General features: G+C 31.6%; 1 protein-coding gene across 6 annotated transcripts in view; it reads left to right on the top strand.

Moving 5' to 3' along the window:
• Window positions 1-13307, top strand: part of LOC122630191 (AF4/FMR2 family member lilli-like) — a 110914-nt gene extending 97607 nt beyond the window's left edge. For 4 of the 6 annotated variants that reach the window (XM_043814429.1, XM_043814432.1, XM_043814431.1 and 1 more), the window contains 2 exons: window positions 6464-6656; window positions 10927-13306. In XM_043814429.1, coding sequence (XP_043670364.1) covers window positions 6464-6656; window positions 10927-11252 — 519 coding nt within the window. In that variant the 3' untranslated portion in view covers window positions 11253-13306. Of the gene's footprint in view, window positions 1-6463; window positions 6657-10926 lie in introns of all 6 variants that reach the window. The other 2 variants (XM_043814434.1, XM_043814433.1) reach the window with 1 other exon arrangement.
• The last annotated feature ends 12471 nt before the right edge of the window (window positions 13308-25778 follow it).

Raw genomic sequence — 25778 nt, 5'->3', positions numbered from 1 at the left:
CATCGTCATACCCGTGCGATGTTATCGTCGCCACAAAATGGAAACGATATTTCCAAAGAGAACGTAGCTCGCAATTTATGATCTCCGTGGGAAATTTGCAAATATCGTCTCTCTATTTTTTGTACGAAACTAATTCTGGTTTCTCTCTCTCTCTCTCTCTCTCTCTCTCTCTCTCCCTCTCTCTCTCTCTCTGTGTCTCTCTTTTTTTCACTCGCTCAATCATTTCATATGATCTTTTTCTTTTTCTTAATACCAAAAAAAATCCACTTTACCCCTTACATAGTACGCGTTTTTGCCGGAAAAGGAAAAATGCGATCGTTTAGGAGAAAAATGTGAGAATGCATTTTCACGAAGGGCAACTATGAATCCTTAGACATAAAGAAGTCACGATAAAAATTTACTATGTAATTCGTCGAGTTAAGTTATCAAATATCCAAATTAAATTTTACTTCGTTTTAAATGCATAAGGATCGTTTATGAAAGTGCCACCGTGAGTTGTGAAAAGACGATATGAATTCAAAAAAATTATGATTGCTTCCTTACGTATATTTCGATTATAAAGAACGAAGAAAGAATTACGAGGCCTTTTTTATTTTCGCGAAATTCAATGTATATTTCTTTCAACGTACGTTCGCGGAAATCTTATTTAAGTTTCATTCATAAATTTAAATGTTTAATATAGAAAAATATTAACCCTTTATACAAGCTTTAGAATTTTTCGTAAAGAAGAAAGATAAATTTCAAAAGTATCCCGCTTTACATAGAATTGAAAAGGTATTCAAAGATTTGTAAAAGAGGAAAAAAGATTAATATAGAACTTAAGAATGATTGTTAGACAAAAATCGTTTTAAAGGACGATTTTAAAGGAAAGGAAATAGTCGACAGATATTGCGAAAATCGCTTACAGATCAATGAACGAGACGATTTCACAGAGAAAATTGATAAGCATCGTGTTCGAAAGGAAAGAGAAAAGAAGAAGAATAAAGGAGGAAAAGAATTTAAGATCGAGCAATAATTTTAAGAAGAAATCCAATTCCCGATATCAAAGAACGATAGCGAGTTTAAATTTCACAGAAGAATAAAGCTCAAACGATTCTACAACTTCTACCACCTCTACAAAACTTCTTTCCTTTTCTTTTGTCTATTTTTTTATTTGTTATAACTTCCGTCTTACGCTAACTACTAATTAAAACTTAACTACTCGCTTCATGAAATAAATTATTTTTTGTTCATTAAAGGATCGTTCCTGTCGTATCATTTAAAATATAAGAAAAAACAAGTAGATTTTATAAAAACAGTAATAAATTAAATACATCATCCCCCGTATATTTATTACTTATAACACTTATTTATATAAAACGAGAATCAACAAACCGATACATTAATTATTACAACTTCTCTAATGATATTAGATCGGCTCTAATAAAAATAAAGTCCATATTTTTAATAAGAAATACCAATATCGTTCATTTAGATATTACATACACAATCGATCGATCGAATATTTTTTTTTTTTCATATCTACAATTCGAAACTTGACGATATTTATGTAGAACTTGAAAAAGAAAAGGAAAAAAAAAACAGAAAAGAAGAAGAAAGAAAGAAAGAATAGAACGAAAAAGAAAATAAATATTCTACTACCCGTTTGTTATTTTCCCTTTGTTATATCATTTTTCAAATGGACTCGCGTGGCTTTTTTTATCTTTTGCTGTAATCACAACGAGCCATGACAAATAAACTTTCGCCATTCTTTTTTTCTTTCTACGCAGCAAATTCATCGTCGTCTTTGAGTGCACAATACATAGCTTATAGAAGAGATATAAAATCATGATGTCACGAGGATTATGCGAAGGGTTAATAGTGAAGACGGGGGATGTAGTGGGGATTGGAAACACCGTGCTCGTTCGTTCTCAAAGCTTTACGACGTCCTCGGGTTGTGTCAGTGGCACGTCAACCCAGTTTCACGAGTTCTGTCACGCAATCCCTAGCAAGGATATATCCGCCTTTAAATTACGAGGAAGTCCGTCAGTACGATTTTAAGATTTATGACTTGCTTGTGCGAGCGAAGACGAGAACGATTACGAGAATGAAGTCGAGAAAACGTCTACTCTTATGTTAGCATCTTCTAATCTCATCGTGGATGAGCTCACGCTGAAAATTAAACAATATTTCGTGATAAGTCGAGATCAATTTCGTGCAATTTTTTGCCTCCTGATGAGTATCTTCCTTTTCTTTCTTTCTTTCTTTCTTTCTTTCTGCTTCGTACAAAAACAATAAAATCCCGGTAAGCTTTTACGAGTTACGTCGGATAGTACGGGTAATAAAAGTTTACGTTTCTTTTTAGAAATAAGATACGGACAGAATTGGAATTTGAATAAAATTAATTTATTACGTTCGTTTGAGGTATTAAATCGCAAAGTAAAATAGGACATGTGTTAACGATAGAATATAAGAAGTGATATATGAATATGCAAGTAAATAAGAAGAAAGGAAATTAATGTTAAAATATGTATAAACAGACTATTATTATTATTATTGAATATAAGATGTATATGTTATTTTTTCAATATAAATATTACATAGTATATCACTTTTATTCGGTATTTAAAATATATTTAAATACAGATATATCCGATAAGAAAACTTTGTTAAATATTCAAGAATGTTGTGTTAATATTATCATTGAAAAATATTTGACGGTAGTTTCAACGGTAGCGTTTATAAGGAAACTTATTCCCATTATGCCGAATTATTATTTTTACAGGATTTCATTGGAAATATGATAAAAAAAAAAGTAAAAAGAGGAAAGATGATTTTTCGAGGTCTTGTGAGAATGGTGTTAGCGAGAGGATTACGAAGAGGGTGAAAAGTCGACTCGCATGTCTGGAAAATCGTGTTACGTTGGAAACAAGGCGCGTTTGTTCGATAACTTTGAAATCCTTTTTGCAGTTTCACGGTTTTATAAGCGTGCAATGTTGGTTTCGACGCCTACGAACACATAAAGCTTATGTTATCCGTTATGATTTCCTTCATATATATATATATATATGAAACTCGATTTTGGAAGTATAGAGAAAAGACAAAAACAGAGACAGAGAAAAAGAGAAATATAAATATTTTATCAAACTTATTTTTAAACAAAAATCATTTTGTTTCTGTTCTATATTGAACGTAAAATGTCGTTTCATGTTTTACATACATATACCTACAAATATATAAAATATATTATTTATTTATATATAAAAGATAATTTATTTGAAGAGAAAAATATAGATATACGAATGATATAATTAATATGATAAATAAGAAAGATAATCTTCTTCCATCTATTTATAATGACTTGTATATCATATCATACAACACAAAATTAGATGAGTTTTACTCTATATGGACATTCACATATTTCATTCTCTCATGATTCATATAATACATATCGTATCATTTTTCATACGATGTTCTCTTCTTACGCATTGACCATTACTTTCAGCCATTTTTCCAATTTTATTCATAGTTGTTTATCAAAAATACGTTTTATTCTCTCTCTCTCTATATATATATATATACGTATCCTAGAAACATATACATAAATTATCCGATAATACGAATTTAAACTAGTAGAATTTCAAAAATTTTAATATCGACGAGAAGTACGAGTAATCTAATCATAGAAACGATAAATTATATTCCTTAAATCGCTATTACATAGGTATATAACTATGTATATAAGCGATGAAAAGTTTAAGTTATAATTAAAATAACTTTAACGAAGTCATATGAACAGCTTTAAATCTTTTTTCTCTCTCTCTCTCTCTCTCTCTCTCTCTCTCTCTCTCTCTCTCTTTCTCTCTCCTCCTCTTTCTCCTTCATACACACTATCGTACTATCGTAGCCAATCTCGAATTTTTCCTTCGACCCTTCACACACTTTTCAACTACCCTCGTGTAAAATGGACGACAATCGAGAATATATAAGGTCACGGTATGTCATCGATCGTGAATGAAAGTTCCGTTCGTTTAAACTTCCTTCGACTCTCACGCACACAAACACACGCATACACACATAGATATTTTACTTATGTTTACGAGAAAATTTAAAGGAAAATCGAATTTTCACGAACAAGTACGGGAAAATTTAATACACCTACGTACATGCACATACAAATCCTATGTTCAAAAGAATTTAGCTAAAGGTTAGACGCACTCGCCTACGTTTTACCTAGTAGAAATCTAGAAAATTCGTTGAAAATCTGATTTTCACGGGTTGTACTTTCCAAGTGACACGCATATAATAAGTACATACCTAGTATGTACCTAAATAGATAGAAGCAAGGCTGACGTAAGAGCTTTATCAACTCGCTAACTCGATATTTTCTTCCTGAGTATAATAATCGGATCGATGAAATGGCAGAAAAGAGAACGAGAGAGAAATAGAAAACGAAATAGAGAGATACAGAGACAAAAAGAGAGAGAGAGAGAGAGAGAGAGAAAAGAAATTGAAAAGAAAAAGAAGAAAAACGAAAGGATTTCTATCCTGGCTTACTATCAATCGAAAATTAGAAATCGAGATCGAGATAGTGACAAAGCTTTATCGTTTGGAAATATTTCCTCTGCTATGTATTTATCTATCTATATATATATATATATATATATATATATATATATATATATATATATATATATATATATATATATAATGGATGAATGATATCCAACAATAAGATTGAACATCAAGAATGTTATACGAATCTCTATTACATTTGACCATAAAAATAAATTTCTAAAGAAGAATGTATCTTATTCTAAACCAACAAAAAAAAAAAAGAAAAAAAAGAATGATATCGTCTAAGATTTTCAGAAACTTCTACATACCTACGAAGATATATCTTTCCAAGTATAAAAGTCATCGACATTTTTTTTTTTAAATAAAACTTCATTTTTTGCCTACACAAAACTTGTAGAGCATAAATCAAAGGGAATACAAAACATGCTAAATTTGTACCATCGTGATCACTGACAACGAAAATATCATCTTCCAAGGTTTATCGATATTACCAAATATATATATATACATATCATCGTATACATATATAAATATACATATCATATACATATGTATATGTATATATATATATACATTATATATATATATATATATACATCTCATTAAACATCTATTTATATATTATATATATGATAGATATACAATATATGTCTTTGTCTAGGTAGGTGAACATATACTATGTATCTTGTGGTGCACGCGCGCGCGCGCACATGCATGTTGTGTGGGTAAGAAAGGACTTGCAAGAGCATTGAAGCGTTCCTAGTCCAGTAATCAGGCATATGTGCTGGCCATTGACAAGCATCGAGCCATGATACGTGTTCGACCGTGAAACGATCGGTGCCCTCCCCCTTATAACACGTTATATTCGATATCACGATATACATATATACGTATATAATAGACGATATCGTGATAATACGATTCGAACTAATGATCCCACTGAAATTTGATAATTAGAAATTTAATCATGGAATATTTCTCTCTCTCTCTCTCTCTCTCTCTCTCTCTCTCTCTCTCTCTCTCTCTCTCTCTCTCTCTCTCTCTCTCTCTTTCGTCTTCTCTTTTCATCACTATCTAATATATATCTACTCAGCGTAATTTCACCAATTATATAATGAATTTTCTATTTTCTTATTTTATTTCTATTCTTCTAAAAAAAAAAAGAAAATTCAGTAATCGCTGAAAATTAAAAGAAGACATGCAGTACACCTCTACTGCTACTGCTTTTGTTGCTGATGCTGATGAAAAAAAGAAATGATAAAAATAATTACGAGCTCTTTTTTTCGTATTTTTTGTTTCTTCCTTGCTATCATTTTTATAAGCATACCTCTCGAGCATCTATCGTATATTAATCTTTCCTTTCCTTTTTTTTTTTCTTTTTTCTTTTTTTATTTCGGAATAAATTCGGTAAAATGCATGCATCATTCGAATATCCATTATCGTAATGTTCTACCGTCCGATCGTTTGTCAAAAAATTTCCTTATCCGTATGATTTATTTCCTGTTACAATATCGTTCTTTCTTTCCTATCAAAAAAGAGGTATTTTTCATATAACGTTTACTTCTTTGATATAAGAATCAATCTTACTTCTAATATCTTTATTTCAGATAATATCAGAAGAGATATACCAAACATAGTAAAATCTAAAAATTTCAAAAACGTAAAATATCGATTTAATATTATCTTCCTTCTTAGCAACACACACACACAGACACATATTGGACGTTATAATGAAACATAAAAAGAGATAAAATATTAATTATAATTTTCCTTTCGTATAATTCGTTCATACGAACATTTTCATTAATCTATTAATATTAAATAACGAGAAGAGTAATATAATATATCAAATGAATACTAATAGAAACTTATATTAATAAAAACTCTATATTTTTGTTTAAAGCCGGAAAACTGCATATCGACGTACGAACCACATGCATATTGTGTCGTTTATTCGACGACAGATCGTGCTTCTGTAAGAGTGGCTGAGGAGGTTCTCCAAGCCCTTTGGCGTAGTGACCACGTATCGGCGAGGGCGGTCATTCTCGTTGGAAACAAGGTCGACCTCGCTAGAAGTCGTCTGGTATCGACCGAGGGTAATGTATCGTTTATATCGTCCTCCTCCTCCTCCCCTCCCCCTCCTCCTTCTCCCTTTTCCTCTCCCTTTTCCCACCCTTCACAATCCACGTCTATCAAAATCCTTATCGCCGCGTTCAAACGCGATTCCGCATGCAAGCTGCACCATTTGCCACGGTCCCACTTCCGAGACTCTTTGTTAAACGTAATCCTAGACCAACCTTGTCTCGCATCTGACTATGTCTCGTGGTTTCCTTTCGACATATATATCTAGCTATTTCGAATAGTAATCGTGTCTGTGTATCATACCACCAACTGTTTCCTTATCACGTACGAAACTTCAGTTAAGTACTATTTGAAAAATACGTCTTTAAATTTGTTCAGATAATAAACGAGAGACGTATCGGATTATTGATTATAGAAGTGATTTATTTTATTACTTTTCTATTTTATTCTATTTTTTCTTTTTTCATATTACGGATCGCGAAATATGTCGATAATTATTATTATTGTTGTTGTTGTTGTTGTTGTTGTTGTTGTTGTTATTATTGATGGTTATAAAAATTTATTAATCTCTTGTAATTACGAATAATTTAAAAAAAAAAAAAAAAGAAGAGTAATTACAAGCATTATACAGACATAATCTATAATTATTGAAATTACAAATTCAGAATGAGAGATATTAATAATTAATCATCGTCATTATGATTACCATCAGTTTAAAGGTATTCTAGTGTAGCTCATATTTCATCGAAATCACATGATATTATATACCGCGTATCTCTGAAAAGGACCGGACGATCATCACGAAAATCCGACGCACGACTTTTTCAGGATTTCTTTTCGTTATGAGTAGGAAGAGAGGAAGAAAAAAGGAAAAAGAAAATAGTCGTCGGAACGAGGCCAACGACCGTGGCCCGAGGAAAAAGAAGCAAGTGAAACGCGATAGGTCAAAGGAGCTCTCTTTTTCCTCCATTCTCTACATAAACGAGCTTTTTACACGTTTTAAAAGACGAGAACCGCGATATTTCATTCCTCGATACTTCGGTGGTTTATTGAAATTTTAATCGGCGATTCCGATCATTTAATTGGAACCCGACCGACCGATCAAACTTCCCATTCGAGAGTTTTCTTGGAAGCAGACACGATTAATGCGAAGCTTTAAAACGATATTAAAAAATCCATTGTGTGTGTGTGTATATATATATATATATATATATATATATATACAAAATTATAATAAAGTAATTTCGAAAACTAACAAACCATTGCGATCTTTTGTAACTTATTATTCTTTCAATATAAACTTAATATAACACGTGGTGTATAAACAATCATTATTACGAAACAAAAAAACAAGTCCAATGATTATTTTATACGGAAAATATACGAATTACGATTCCAAGAATTTATTATCTTGACTTTCTATTCATCCTAAAGCTATCAATTTATTTTTATCAAATCTGTCAATTTGTTGAGTACTTGGAAAAAAACATAAAAGAAAGAAAAAAGAAATATTATTATTATCTTTAATTTATTTAATTTCACGATAATAAATGAAAGAAAATAATTGTAGTTAAAACGTTCGTAATGATTACGTTCTACAATAATCGTAAAACAAAGAAATCTGAAATCTGACTTTTCTACGAGTTCGATAATGCTGCTGTTAATAATAAATCGACCAACGTGGTATTTGCAGAACGTTGAAAGCTCGTTTCACGTTATCGTATTAGTTCTTTTTAATTCCCTAGTTGTCCTCGAACAAGTAGGATCCACGTTCATTTGAAATCAAAAGTAACAGTTGGCAGACAAATCGATTTAGTCCATTAGATACCTGATGTCCGGCCAATGAAAGAATTCCCTTCCGGTAATGAACGTGCCAATAATTTAAACTAACGCTACGAGTAAACACTTGTTAGCTCTGCAAACCGTCCATTATTTATCGTATGGCAACACAACGGAAGAGAATAGCAACGTCACTGCACGAAACCCCTCAAGCTCTTTCTCAATTCTCCTGAATTTCTCATAATCTGATGTAGGACAAACAGACCAGTATTTTTAACGTTTATATGGTGTCTATAAGATGTGGCATTTATATGGGAATACTTGAATATCTTGTGAATACAGACCATCGCGTTATCATCAATAACTCGATTGTTAAATAGAGAACATGTACATTTACATATACCTACACATAGGTATATAGAGTTTACGGTCTAGTTACACTTTAAATGGTCCGTTGCATACAATGACTATATGCGATATATACACACACACACACACATATATATATACACTCGTAGAAGTGTATCACTTTGAAAAAGAATTCTGAAAGTTTTCTGTCGTATTTATCGCGAAAACGCGTATTAACTTTTCTCGTTCCGTGATTCGCACCAAAAATTTCACGGGCCTTTTTTATTCTCCCAAACCATTGTGAGTGGACATTCGTATCTGGACATGTTGCAGTATGGCTTCGAATATTGAAAGATTTTCTATTTTAACTCATCTCATTTTGTATAGCGACGTTCGTGCAACCCTAAAAATGCTTCAACGTTGAATCGAACCTGCTCGAGAAAGGGACAGATGTTTCATGACATGCCTACCTATTTGAGGTCAACCTATTTGACTAAGTGTAATTTCTTTCTATAGGGATACATAAAGGATAGCGTCTTTTCAAGCAGAAAATTCAAGAAGCAACTGACTGTCACGATCACAGAAAATATGGTTGGATAAAGTATAGCAAGAGTTAAATTACCGTCTAGACATCTGTCGAGTCACATGTGGTTCCCACATCGTATCTCTATAATGTGATGTAATGTGCAACAAACTTTGAGAGTTTCTCTTCAAAATGACACATGCACATGAAATTGATATCGTACGTAATCTTATTGCAACGAGACCATTTAAGTTGTTATCGTGATTTTACCTAAATCCTTTTCAGATATAAATGTGTATATGTATTATACGATGTATATATACGATTGAATTCAGAGTGAAATTTTAATTACAAACAATTTGTGTTTAAAAAAAAGTCTAAAAATGAGAAAAGTCTTGGAAAATTGAAGTTTCAAACGACATTTTTTTTTTCTTTTTAATAAGTAAAAAAAAGAAGAAAAAATCAAAAAGATCTGTCCTATTTAATATATTTTTCTATCTCGATTAGTTTACGAGATAGCTGTAAAAATTCATAAAAATTATAATTCAGCAAATTAATAATAATCAAGTGTTCCTACTTAAATGTTCCATTTAGTAAATATATTACAATAACTACGTTGAGAATAGAGTGATCCTATTTTTTCTTTTTTTTTCACTTTCCTCACTAAATCATTTCTCTTATCGTAACTTGTTAAACTAATTGATCTCATTCATTTACTCCTCTATTGTGCAATATAATAATTATATAGAATAGTAATATAGCATTATTAAAATCCTTTGCACTCGATACGATTTGTCACTAATTGAAGTGAATTATCTAGTTATTTTGAGTTACATATTTCGCAATTTATTTTATATTTTAAATAGCTAGAAGATGAATGAGTAGGCGTGCTTCTGTAAATAAATAACTAAAACCTTTTTAACAATGCGTTAACAAACCACCTATATCTGATTATTTATAGATTTTCTGTGGTGGCAATTTTGAAATCGTTTAAATAATGAAATTGACAAGTGTAAAGGCGTTTGCGTTATAAATTTTACGATAAAATCGATAAAACCGCGTCGTTAAATAACAAGATATAAAATAAAAAATTGTTTCATTTATAAATATAAATAGAACTTATCTATACAATCATTAATCATCGAATACTTATGAATTCGTCTGAATTCTTAAAATGTTATTTTTCGTCTGAATAAATCGTTCGATAAATTAGATGAAAAAGAAAGAATATATTTTAATCATTTCATGAATATTTTTTATCTTTCATCAAAGTTTAACATTCCTTTTGATTGTTTGACTTACAATTTTTTACTTGCTTTAAATTTTGCAATATGTATACAATATCAATAACACAAGAACGCGTTCATATTTATATATTTAGAATCTCTCTTCGTAATATAGATCAATATAACATAATATTTGTCCGAAAATTGAATTCAAATCATTTTCATAATTACTAACATCTGTACCTAAAAATACATAGATATAAATAACAATAATGAATAAAAAATCCATTAAATGAAATTGAAAATAAATGAAAAATTTGTATGACAACGTACGAGTGCAAGGATTTAATAAACTACGATAATGATTATAGCGAAGGAAACTTATGTAATAAAAAAATTTGTCGACAGAGGGCAAATCAATGGCAACGTCCTATGATTGCAAATTCATCGAGACATCCGTGGGGATAAATCACAACGTGGACGAGCTGTTGGTAGGACTGTTGACGCAAATACGTCTTAAACTCGAGAATCCAGAAAGAACGCGTGATTTATTCCGCAAGAGATCACGAAAGAATCGTAGCAGATCGCCGCTGGGCTCTTGCTCGGAGAACAACTCGCCGAAGAAGTACAGAGGTAGTCGAACGAGTACCAGCCTAAAGGTACGAAACTTGTTGGGTAAGGTTTGGGCAAGGGATAGCAAGTCGAAAAGTTGCGAGAACCTTCATGTACTTTAAAGGAAGAAAAAACGATTGAACCAAAAAAAAAGAAAAAAAAAAGAAAGGAAGAAAGAAAGAAAAAAACAATAACAAGGGAAACAAGGCCGATCCTAATCATGCGATCCTAACTCGTGACTGTAATTCGAAAAACGATTTAAAACGATATATATATTATTTTTTTTTTTTTTTGTAAATAGGATTATCGGGTTGTAACGTGAGAGAAAGAAATAAATAGAATGATTTGCGTTCGAAGAATATTGATGAGGGAAAGAGGGAGAGAGAAAGAGGAAGATAAACGAACGATTAAATGAAAAGGAGAAAGAGAAAGAAAAAGAAAAAGAAAATGAGAGAATGCTAACTGGTAGAAGTTAATGACTACCTCGAGAAAATTGTGTTCACCCGCAAATACGTTTTTAATCGTCCTATCCTTTGTTTTTACTCTCCGAAACGTAGTCCATAGGATCAAGAACGACGCATTTTTTGATTGTTATAATGCCCGTTGCATTTCGAGCACGTTTTTTTAAAGAAAATAAAAAAAAAATAGGGAGAAAAAAAAAAAGGAAAAAAGAGAACACGAGAAATCGACGCGAACGCATTCGTTCGTTCGTTCCATCGAAATGCCACGGAAAATGTTCGCGAGAGATTCGTTTGAATTTTTAACGAGATAAATATTTTCTGCGGGAATTGTTGTAACACGAGAAGATGAGAATAACGATCGTTCCTCCGATAATCCTGTTTCACGCGTCTTACGATAATCTATATATATATATATATATATATATGTATGTATGTCTATATATATAAAATATATATACATATATTATATATGTATATATAAAATAAACATATTATGTATTATATCTTCCTCGACCAAAGCGATAACCATAAGATTGTTGTTATTGTATCGTAAATAATGTCGACTTTTTAGAAAAAGAACTGAAAGCGAGAATAAAAGAAAGAAAGAGAAAGAGAAAGAGAGAGAACGAAATGAAAAATTACACATTTATACATATAATATATATATATATATATATATATATATATATATATGTATATGTATATCATACATAAGATTAGGAATTGACGAACGAAAAGATGTCGTCACGATGAGATAACGTCACAGACTATCGAATCTCGAATAAAAAAGAGAAAAAACAAAGACAAAGAGAGAACGAGAAAGAAAAAGAGAGAGATACAAGGAAGAAAGATGGAAAGATAAAAGCCAAAATGGATTCACCGTACTCTCTTAAAATTGGAGAACAAGTTTATAATAGTAAAAACTAGTTGGAATTGTTCCAAATTTCTTGGAACTCCCACGACATTTTTTTCTGCTTACTTTGAACGACCTCGCAGCCGAAATATGTAACAGAACGAGAGAACTTCGTTCGTTTTATATACATACGTACTTACATACGTGCATAGATATACACATATACACATGCACACATTTACACTTTCGTACACGTACAAAAAAATACATATATACATACATACATATATACACATACACACATACACATACATATGTATACCTGTGCTTTTCTAGGAAAAAAAAATAGAAAAGAAAAAAAAAGACAAATTGGATAATACCAGTATGGCGACCGATTAACAAACGACCGACATGCTTTCTACACGTTTTGTATACATAGTTACACACGTATATAGATTCCGAATACGTCATTGTTAGGTAACTTATCAAACGTTGGCGAAAAAAAAATCTGTCTGTGTTTGTGTGTATGTGAATGTGTGTGTGTATTGTGTGTGAGCGCGCGTGCGCACTCGTTTTCTCCCTTGTAACACTTGCAAAACGCGGGAGATAAACTATCGTACATATGTCAGGTTTTAACAAACGGCACATCTGCCGTAACTCGATTTGTTATTCTTTGCTTTCGATCAAACTACGCAAATTTTTTAATTCAGACGTTAGAAAAAAATAGAGAGAGAGAAAGAGAGAAAGATAGATAGATAGAAAGAGAGAGGGAGAAAAATGATGAAATAAAAAAAGAAGAAGAGAGCGATTTATCTTTTTCTTGCAATAGCTTACATCGTATATTTAAACTTATACTTCGTTTTTTGTATATTATATATATATATGTGTGTGTGTATTTTTAATTTAAATTTATTTTCAATTATAACGATCAAAAGTCATAAATGTATAGAATAAAAGAAAGTGAAAAGAGAAGTATAGAGAGAGAGAGAGAGAGAAAGAGAGACTTAATGATATAATTTTAATTAAATTGCTTCGTCTCTCTCTCCCTCTCTCTCTCTCTCTCTCCCTCTATCTATCTATCTATCTATCTATCTATCTATCTATCTATCTATCTTTCTCTCTCTTTCTCTCTCTATCGTAACATTTTTTTCATAATTCTTTTATATATACTTCATAGTTAGTACTTTTGTTATTATATTTACATTTGCATTTACATTTACAATTCATATTTCTTTTTCTTATCAATATGGTACACTCTTGTACCTTGCAAATATCAATATTGCTCTCTCCCTCTCTCTGTTTTTCTCTCTTTATCTTTTTCGGAATTCTTTTCCTTTTAAAATTCTACCCAGAATAACAAATGCTTATAAATTGCAAGGCTTTGTATTTACGTACGATAGAAATATTAATAATTGTTTTCTTTTTCCTTCTTCTTTTTCTTCTTTTCTTACGCGATATTTAACGCGTAGTTAACGACGCTCGTACGGCTCTCTCTGTAACGACGCGAAAATTTTATTCCGTTCGACACATCGCAGATTAATCAAAGGTGCATGGAAAAGTTAAAAGGAAGGAAAGCGAAAAAAAAAGAAAAGAGAGAGAGAAAAGAGAACGGAAGGAAATAAAAAAGAATAAAAAATAAATAAATAAAAAGAATGAAAGATAGAAAGAAAGAAAGAAAGAAAAATACTAAAACAGAAATACGTGCACGTTTCGGTCGTTCGACGAACGGTAGCTACGTATATTGAATTCAGGAAACGAGCATTGAATTCATGGCACGAGATCCGAACGTTCGAGCGGGAAAATATGAACGACGAAAAAGTAGAAGGGAAATTTTGAAAAGAAGTTTCTCCATCAAAATCGACGTGTACAACCTTGTTTTTTGTGCTTTCTCGATACTTTTTTTTTCACCTTTTTTTTCTTTTTTTTTGTATCTTTTTCCTTTTCCTCTCCTTTTACATCCCGTGAAAGCTTGTAATTACTCTTATATCCTCGTAACGAGAGAGATATTTCTCTTGGTTTTTAGTAAACAAAAAATGAAAGAGAGAGAGAGAAAGAAAAAGAGAAAAAGAAAGAGAGAGAGAGAGAGAGAGAGAGAGAGAGAGAACTAAAATGATAACCGACGAAATGATGCAACGATCAAAGACCACGCATGCGTTTAAACATCAATCTCGAAAATACAAATGTCTTTTTATTACTTTTCCCATGTTTTATACATTGACGACTCGATATTATACGCTTCAATTCTCTCCTTTTTTTTCTCTCTCTGTCTCTCTCTTTTTTCTATCATATACCAATAGAAAATTTTAATAATCTTTTATCGTTAACATCTATGTAGCTTAATACCAATTTACATACATCGTATTTGAAAAATTTACGATGATATGAACGAAAACGACGAGGGATGTTGAAAATGTCGAATGATTTGCAAAAAACGCGATTAACGGATTGGAATAAATAAATAAATAAAAAAGAAAAATTTAGAGACAGGAAACAGTAAGAAGAAAGGTACATAGCAGAGAGGTCAGAGTATTAAAGATAACGAGTAAATATACACGGCATATCTGCTTAATGCGTCCAAAGATATCTTCCCGACGTATACTCGACTTCACTTAATCGAATACGTATTCGTAGCTCTTCTCGATGTCCGAATAAATGCGATAAATACGCTTTTAGTTAATGATAAGTATACACGAAAGAAGAAAGGATCTTTAAATGGAAGAAGTCTGATAGACGAATGAACGTCCAAATATCGTTTCCGTTATTCCAAAAAAAAAAAACACATTTAATCTAAGAGAATATAACGTGAATTAGTAAAACATGTACAAAGGTGTGCGTGCGTACGTCTATTAAATAGTATATTATAAGAAAGTTTCAACAAAAAAAAGTTAAAAATTTTACACATAGTTATGCATTAGCATGTTAATATCAGCAGTACGAGAGCTGTTTTTTTGAAAGCATCGATCACGTAATAACATACACATACATATATACATGCATACATACATACATACATACATACATACATATATACGTACATACACGTATTAGACGCTAGAATCATTTTTTCGAAAAAAGAAAAAAACAAAACGCCTATATCCAACGCGTTTAAATTAGATGTTCGAATTAAAAGAAAAACAGCAAGTTTTCGATCGCTTGGGAGATTCAATATTTCGAAAAAGATTATTTACGAATTATTTATCGTTGGGAGTGGCAAGTCGATCGGTAGAAATCGATAAGTCATCATCGTAAAACGAAGGGAGAAAAGTCGAATTGTTCTGTAACATTTCTTCCAAACTATATCTACTTTTCTTATTTTCTTTTCTCATTTTTACGATTTGACCCTTTCTTCTCTTTCCTTTTCTTTTCATTCTTTTATGTTTTATGTATTATTCTATTCGTCATTGTTCACCTACACGTTTAACTCGAAGTCCGATCGACTAGCTATAACAAACGAAAAAATATAACGAACGAAATAACGAACGATTAATCGAATACGTCTGGACACGCACGCTCAACGTGTTCCCATTTTTCTCAAATCTCAACGATCGAGCGCTCCGAACGCTATAAAACCAAAAAAAAATGGGGGAGAGAGAGAGAAAGAGAGAGACAGAGAGAGAGAGAGAGAGAGAGAGAGAGAGAGAGGAAGAGAAGCAGAAACGCTTATTAAGCGATCACGTCGTCGTAAATATTGATCGTTACCGCATCGCAATTCCTCTCACCCTGTTTCCTACCCTCCTAGATGTGCTTTTAATGACGTAAAAAGACACAGGAAACAGATAATACTAAATAAAAAAAAAAGGGAAAAAGAAAAGGAGACAAAAGAAGAGAGAGAGAGAAGGGGAGAGAGACGAAGGATGATCTCGCATAAATTTACACCAATTTTTTACATTACGATTTTGTACGAATAAAATGTGATTAAATATCGTTAAGTAAAGAACGATCATCGCTTATCGTATACTTACATATGTTACGTCGTCGATGAAGGAAAAGGAGGAACTTAAAAAAATAAAAAAGAAATATGAACGGGAGTAAAAAAGAAAGGAAGAAAGAAAAAGAAAAGATAAGTACGACCACGTAAGTACTTACTTTGATATTCAATGATACCATCGAGGCGATAACAAACGATTCATTTTCTTCAACATCGTTATATATTAATTACTGATCAATTAAATGGAATCATATGAATATGAAAAAAAAAAAAAAAAATTAAACCGCACATGGGATTTTACGATAGAGAGTTAAACGATAGAGAGAACATCTTTCAAAGAGAAATAAAATTTTCGCTCGGAAATTAATCGAAAAATATTTGCAAAGAGGGGAAAGACTCGAGTGAAATTAGAAAAAACGAGAGAGACAAAATGAGAGAGAGAAAAAAAAGGGGGAAAAGTGTCACCGTCATAAATCGTTTCTTCATTTTCTCGTCTCCTCTTCCTTTTTCGTCGCTGTCATAATAATTTTTCTAGTAGCATAAATAGAAAACTTGGACGAAGATTTCGAGTCTTCCTCGCTTTTACATAAGAGCTTTGCAAGAGCTTTACAGTATGTCACTTTTTAAGACGAATAATATAATAATGGCGAATATATATACGTACTTACGTACATAGAACAACTAGATCTCTTCAAGCATGATATTAACGATTAATCGATTACATATCCCATTATCAAAACCTGTCCAACATTTCGAAAAAGATTCGAGAAATCGTGTAAAGAGGAAGAAGGTAAATGTTCGGATAAAAATACGACGATATAACAAAGCTCGAATTTACGATTAATAACTGCAAAGAAATAACATGATTCGAACGAAAGAAGAACGTCTTTTCGGATATTCCATACCGATGGTGCAGTGGCAGCTGCTCGTGAATTTATTATGGCTGTCTTGAGAAAAGATATGATTTTTCGCGAGACGTCGCGAAAATAATTCGTATTAAATTCGTGACATCTTGGAGTATTAAGCCAATAGTTTTCAAATTATCAGATATTTTCTGACATTAATGGGTATGTATGTATGTATGTATGTATGTATGTATGTATGTATGTGTGTATGTATGTACGTTTGCATGTATGTTGCGTGTGTGTATATTCGTATAAATATTATATTAATTTTTTAATACAGATTTTTCAATGCAAATTAAATTTATTGCAAATCATGTTCGACAATTTGCAGATCAAATTCGATTCATAAATCAAGTCTTTTTTACAAAATTTTTCTTCAAAACTATCGTCTTTCAATTTTGTGTAATAAAAAGCAACATTTAGTGAAACCACAATTATCCGTAAATTATAAGAATTTTAGGCATGTTAAAAATCCATGTAACCGAGTCCCGTCTAAAGATTTATGCATTTCGTAAAAAAGTAAAACTACTTCGATTTTATTTTACTGCATGAGAGAAAGATGTAATTTTTATTACATGAATATGTATATGAAATTACTAACAGCTGCTTCAAGAGTACCATTATAGATTAAGTTGTATATAAATTATTAAGTATATTCTTACAGTTTTCATATTACGTTCACTTATAAACATGTTTTTTAAATTTCATATGTAATGAATTGATAATTATTATTAAATATGTACTTTACCTACATTTTTGTATTACGTATAATAAAATTTGGAATTTCTTAACAATAAATTTACATTTCATTTTATTATTATTAAAAGAAATTAAGAAAACAATTTTGTAGAAAAGCTCGGTTTGCAAAAGTGCAAATATGATTTGTAAACGAGTGAATGTGATTTGCAAAAAAATTGAATTTCGCTTGAACGTAAAATCTATATGATTGAAAAGTATATTAAATAATTTTCGGATTTCAAAAAAGTATGTCGTTCGAAAACGATCGGACTAATTTAATTAAATATCTTCATTTTATTATAATTTGTGAAATACTATACATTTCATCATCAACCCACATATATATATATATATATATATATTTATTTATTTATTAATATTATTTCATGCAATTTTTAATGAGAGCAAACATTTCTTTTTAGAAAAGACTGATACGTCTATTCAAAACGTATGAAAACCACTGCTTTCCACGGTAACGAGTCGGATTTTTATGGAAAACATTAGGATTGTTCGTAGATCTTTTGTACAAGATAGTACACAAAGAAAAAAAAAGAAAGAGAGAGAGAGAGAGAGATAGAGATAGAAAGATAAAGATAGAGAGAGAGAGAGATAGACAGAGGACTCTCGAAAGTCGCTTTTTCTCATTACTTCCGGAAAGTTGACAGAGCCATAGCTGGAGGCCGATATATTCGAGCTTGCAGCGGGTCCTTTGTACGGAATAAAGCGAGCTTTTTCAGTACAACGATCCGTTTAGTTACGGTATTTTGAGAACTCGATGATGGGTAGAGGATGCAAATAAAGAAAGTGAAAGAGAAAGAGAGAAAGAGGAAGAACGTATGTGTATGTGTGTGTGTATATATATATATATATATATATATATATATATATATATGGTCGGTTGAATAACTCTTATAGCGAACATATGCTTTGATAAAAGTTAAGCGACTAGAAAAAAATACACACATATATACACACATGCATAGTTCTTCGTAACGTGCCTCGCAAGCTACCTCGATCAAGTTTCCAGAAACTGTTGAAAAACGACCTTTCTTTTTCTCTTGTAATGATCAAACTATACTTCTATTTTTTCTTTCTTACTTTTTTTTTTATTCTAAAAAAAAAAAAAAAACAGAGTATGAAGCAAAACAAAAAATTTTCGGAATTACTCTGGAATTCATTAAAAGGAGATTTATACGTATAACATTCGCGGTGATCGTCGGTGAGAATGTCAAACACAGACAAAGTCCGTGAAATCGGTCGATTTCTTTTCGAGTCAGCTTTATTATGATAATATAATAATAATATTATTATTAGTAACGATTGTAGTAATAGTAAAAATAATAGTAATGATGGTAAAAATAATAAGGACGTCGGACGATTAGCGAGATAGTTCGCGTGTCGCTGTCCAGTCCAATTTGCCAAAATTACGTACTAACAAATAAGTCTTGGTGTCTCTCATCGTTAGATCTGGACAGCTAGGCCATGTGCTTCAACCACGCGAGGCTTTCGTGCTTTAAAAGCTCGACACCGACACTCGCAAGCTCGTTTTTTTTTTCTTTCTTTCGCCGAGTCATATCGCGCCGCCAATTACGATCAATTAAGATCCTTATCCTTCGAATCATTCATCTATCGTTGCTTCGATCGAGTGCAAATTTTTTATTCAAAATGACTGAGGAATAAGAAATTACTATTATTTTATGTTATCACTTTTATTACTGTTATCATTATCAACAGTTTATCCATAGAATGGAAGTTAAATTTAATTTCATTATGAAAACGATTTAAAAGATCTCAGAACGATAAACTAAAGTGGCCGTCGTTTAGGTTTCATTCGTATTTGGAATAAAAGCTTGCGATTGTAATAATAATGCATTGTAACTTCGAAAAAACTTCTCTTCGTAAAACTATAGAAGAGGGTAAAAAAAAAAAAAAGAAAACAGAGAGAAAAGATTCAATTAATAACTTCATTTTATAAAATCTGTTTAAGAAAACTTTTTCAATTATTTCTCGCGTTTCTTTTTCTTTTTCTTTCATTTTTTTTTTTTTGTTTTTCTTTTAATAACTACTGAACAATGTAGAAACAATCTTTTTTTAAAAGTTGTGATTTGCAATGTGTTAATATTAAAATAATGAACTCTTCGTCCTAAATACGAAAAAAAAAACGCTTTGAAAGGGTTGTTCGATTCTTCGACTACCCCTTTTTCCAATTTATTAAAAAAAAAATAATAAAAGAATAAAAAAAAGAAAGAAAGAAAAAAGGAAGGAAAGAAAGAAAGATCACAAACTATTCGCTTGTCAGCTACGATTCTTGGACCAATTTTTCGCGCTCGTAAAATCGATCTATTGAAGCCGCGTGTACGTACACATCCTTTTTTTTTATCTTCCTTTCTCTCCAACAACGAGATCGGCAACGTCGAAATAACGCGCTCGAGGATATTTTCTCTCGCTGGAAAAAAAAAAGGAAAAGAAAAAACTTTGTTGTACGCTTTAAAGCAGAGTTGTCCAAGCTGCGGACCGCGAGTCGCATCGGGCCCAGTAGAGCAAATAAAACCGGCAAACATAGGGACAAAGAATGCGATGAGAAAATAAAAAAAAAAAAAAAAGAACAAGTTATATACATTCGCTATATTGTATTTTTCATTTCTCGTATATGCGGCCGAGATCAACCGAAAAGATTGGATACCCATGCTTTAAAGTAAACTTGACGATATAGGAGAGGAAACACTCGTTGAAAAAAAAATTCGTAGAGATTAATTAACTCCGAACGTATACACATACACATATACGTAGTATGACATTGTATATAATATTGCATATGATATTGCATATAAGATTCTTATGCAATTTTCAAGAATATTAGATCTAGATTTTTTTCCGATGACGTTAGACAATGGTAATGATAATAATGATAATAAAAGAAAAAAGAGAAGAAAAAAAAAGAACATAAAAAAGAAAGAGAAAAACACAGATGAAGAAGAAGAAACGATGGACGAAGAAAGATAAAAGAAAAAGAAGAAAAAAAAAGGAAAGAAAATACATATTGGAAAGATGAAAACGAAGAAAAATGAAGTGAAACTCGAACTCTCATAATTTTCTTATAAATCGAAATACCTTTCCGACGTGAGATTAAAAACGAGAATCGCTTTTTCACTTTCTTCCTTAATTCCTGAACGATCGTCCGATGATTTTTCCAAAAAATATCAAGGCTAATATCGTAGCCTCGAATATTAGACTTATTGATACACAATTATTATGCGCCGAACGCGAGCAATTTCGAATTGAAAACGCTCTTGGAATGCTAAAGTATGGCGATAACATTGGAAGATTCCTTTTAACGCCTATGCTCAATTTTACCTTTCGCCAATGAATATATATATATATATATATATAGACAGAGAGAGAGAGAGAGAGAGAGAGTTATGTGTTCGTATACAATATACTATATAGAGAGTCTCGTTTATTATACGAAGGAAGGTGTCAAAAAATAACGTGGCGGAATATTTGACTCTTTGAGATAATAAATAACTTTTTCCTTGATCGATTCTTCGTGTTGTAAAAAAAGAAAAATATTTAAACAAAAAAAAGAAAAGAAGAAAAAAAAGAAAAAAAAATTTGAGAATATATTAAATGGAAAGCTATATATCATATACACACATATATATACATATGTATGTATATAGCGATTCAGAGCAATGACTTTACGCTCTTTAGTATTAAGAATTGAGAAAACAGGAAAATGATCATTTTTATGACTCATTGTATTTTTCATTCGGAATGAAGAAATCCATTAGTCATTAGGAAAATCGATAGAAGCTGTTGAAATAGAGATAAAAAGAAAAAGAGAAAAGGAAAAAAGAGAGAGAGAGAGAGAGAGAGAGAGAGAGAGAGAAAGAGAAACGAGCTCATAGTGCGATCGAATTTATGCGAGCGTAGGTCATTCTTTCGTAACTTTGATACGATTTCTTTTCTACATACCTATTTCTTACTCGAAAAATATGAAAGAGATTAAAAAAAAAAAAAAGGAAACGAAAAATATGGAAATTAAATATATACATATTATCGATCGCGAAGAAGCGTGAATTTTAATAGAACAAGTTCCTCAATTTGAATTTTTCTCTCGTAAAACTGGCAAAAATACGAATTTATCATTCGATGACGGCGCCAGTTTCAACACCATTGGATTAGATGATAGAACTTGATTACTATTATTTTCATCATTATTATTATTATTGCTGTTATTGTATTTATTGTTGTTGTTGTCGTTATTTATTATTATTATTGATTATTATTCTTTTTATTATTACAATTATTATTATTATTATAATTACTATCATTATTGTCATCGCATATAAAAAATTATTATACTAGAAACGTAAAGTTAGAATTTTCGTCGGACTTCTTATCGACTATTTCGATAGCGTATATACATACATATACCTATACATATATATATATATACATATACACATATTATACAAAAATTAGATACACACAAGAACACAGACATACGCGCGCGAGCGCTTATGTATACATGTACATCAATACATACATACAACGTATATATCGCGAAGACGATGATCTTTTGACAATGAAAATATTGCGCAGAAAAAATTATTGTCCATTAGAAAATGGTGAGTGGATCAAGTAGATATTAAAGAAACCAAAAAAGAAAAGTTAAAGAAAAAATAAAAAAAATAAAAGAGATGAAGAGAAAGAGAGACAGAGAGAGAGAGAGAAAAAAAGAAAGAAAGAAAGAAAAAGAATATTAAACAAAAGATATTCTAATCGACATCGAAACCTCGCGCAAGATCGAGCCGATCGTCGTGTTGAATTATTCCTATTAGTTTTATTTTTTGATCAAGAGGGTCTGCGATCGATCGGCGGACATATTTTCGACGAGTATACTTCCGTTTATCGATTTGAACGCCATTAACACGTTGAAAACGTATTCTCTTCAATAAAAAATTTATGAGACCGAGACAAAACGGTCTTGATGATATCACATATTATATCATCATCATCATCATCATTATTATTTATATTTTATCTCGGGTACCTAGATAACCGAACTTTTAAATCATTTGTTGGAACAAATCCTCGATACAGAAATCTTATAAGACATTAATATTTCATTTTTATTTACCATTATTATTTGTTTTCATTATTTTTATTATTATTATTGTTGTTATTATTATTGTTATTATTGTCATTAAAGTGTCAGGAAGGGAACATTTTTAAACGAGAAGAAAGAAAAATTCTGTCCTCCCTTTTCTTTTCTTCATTTTGTTGAATTCGAAGGTAGATCATAATAAACGAGTCGATTTATTACTTCTTAAGCGATCGTTACTCGATGCTCGTTGTTCATTATCATATAAATGAGCGAAAATGAGTGAATGAATGAATGAAAGAAAAAGAAAAAGAGAGAGAGAGAGAGAGAGAAGAATAGAAACGGTGTAAATAAAAAACGGTGGCTGTGAATGGATTTCCAAGATCGAATATTATAAGAGTCCGTTTCGAGAGAAAAAGAGAAAGAGAGTTATCGAGCGAACTTTCTAATACCATCGAGCACGAATTTGAAAAGCAATAAGAGAAAGAGCACGAGAAGGGTATTATTGATGATGGTGGTGATAGTCCTGGCTAAGATGATGGGCACATGCGCTCGATATCGGCTAAATCGTTCAAAATCGAAAAGCAATAAGTACGTACTCGATAGAATGAGGAAGAAAGAAAGAGAAAGAGAAAGGGAGATAGAGATAGAGATAGAGAGAGAGAGAGAGAGAGAGAGAGAGAGGGAGAGAGAAAGAGAGTAAATCGCTATATAGATAGGTGATCGAACGAAAAGACGAATAAATTTTAGCGAAAGTCTAAATCGTTTTAAAAGGGATCTCGATAGGGGTTCGAGATCTTCGTTCGAGTGAATCGAAGTAGGAACGAGAGTGTTATCCTCGATCGATCGCGCCTATATTATCTTGACAAACGAAAAATTATCAAATGATATGGAAAGAAAGAGAAGAGGGGAATGTGTATTTCCAATATTGTAAAAGGTCTCGTTTAGAATTCATAATCGCGTACTGTGTGAGTGAAAAAGATAGAAATAGAGCGAGAGAGAGAGAAAGAGAGAGAGAGAGAGAGAGAGAGAGAGAGAGAATAATTGTATATAGATATAAACATTTTTGAGTCTTCCTGCGCGGGGCTTCGATCAATGCTAAAGCACGAATTAATTAATTAATTAACGAGTCCGAAACGCGGTGTGACTGATTTAATTTAATTACAGGCTACGAGAAAGCCACTTTTGCTGCGAGACTATTTAAAAATATGGTGGGAGAAGAATTGTAATAGCGTAATTCCGTTTACTCTCACCATGAAGTACACCAAGAAGCGCGGCGTTTTATGCAAAAGCCCGATCAGCGGATCCCAATTTGTTGTTTTATCCTGTTGGACGTGTGTACAATAGTTCGTAAGAGGACACACAGAAACGAAAAGAAACGAAGAAAGAAAGAAAAAGAAAGAACGAAACCAAACAAGAAAAAAAGAAAAGAAAGAACGAAATGGGACAGATACAACGAAGAAAGAAAAGAACGAATTTATTTTTTGAGATCCGAGATTCGTAAGTCGTTCTCTTGTCGTCTTGTTGCCTTTATTTTTCTTTTTATTTTTTTTTTTTTTTCTTTTTATTATTGTTATTATCCATTTTTTCTTTTCACCTAAGAACACGAGAAAAGTAACGAAACGGCAAAGGGACTTGCGATTAGTTTAGTCTACTTTGTTCGTGGCGATGGTTAAAGGCCAGCCTCCGGCGGGACGCGGTCTAGAAGCTGTCCTGCTTTTGCTTCTCCGACGACCTGGTTGGCACGAGATAGTGGTTTTCAAACTCTAACGCTCACCTCCAACCCAAGGGTATTACGAAATACTTTTTCGAAAAGGTTTATGTATGTCCCAATAAATAACACACCATTTACGTTTATTTTCGTAAAGAATATTCCGACATTTTATATCAAACATTCCGTTACTATTATTACTTTTTCTTTCTTCTTTCTTTTTATTATTCTTTGTATTATTCATTTTATTTATCATTATCTCGACGTACGTAGCTATTTGTCAATGAAAAGTTCGTTAACATTAATCGTTTTAATGGAAAATTGTAATTTTGTTAAAACGTGATATATCAAAAGACACTTAAGTCGGTGTTGTTTTAAAAAAAAAAATTCTAGATGTCCCGATATTTTTTCTTTTTTTTTTTTTTTTTTTTTAATAAAGAGAGACGAAGTTTTCTCACTTCGAAAGAAGAATTTGAAAACCACTGAATTAAAATGAAATAACTCCCGTCAGAAGTTATTTTTGATTTGATATTCGCGTGACCCGTTATATCTCTCGTTTTTTTTCGTTTCTCTTTTTTCTTTTTTCTTTTTTTTATCATATAATTTACAACCTCGCGAGGGGCAAAAAGAGAAAAGAAAAGAGAAGACGAGAGGGTTAAAAAAAAAGGAAAATGATAGGTCCAAGCCATTTTATGCCGTGTCGAGCTTACGTTCTTTCCGGAACTTTGTTCGAAAACTCGAGAATTTCATTTTCGAGGAAAAGATAATATATTAACGATGTACGACGTGAGGAGAACGAGAGTGATAATAAAAAGATTAATCAATCTTTCTGAGGCGAAAGATCGACGGATTTTTATTAACCATAAGAGAAAAAAAGAATGAAGGAAGAAAAGAAGAGAGAGAGAGAGAGAGAGAGAGAGAGAGAGAGAGAGAGAGAGAGAGAGA

The sequence above is a fragment of the Vespula pensylvanica genome, chromosome 6 (assembly GCF_014466175.1).
Source record: "Vespula pensylvanica isolate Volc-1 chromosome 6, ASM1446617v1, whole genome shotgun sequence".
NCBI lineage: Eukaryota > Metazoa > Arthropoda > Insecta > Hymenoptera > Vespidae > Vespula > Vespula pensylvanica.
The sequence above is the reverse complement of the archived record's forward strand: the minus strand, read 5'-3'. Positions and strand labels throughout refer to the sequence as shown.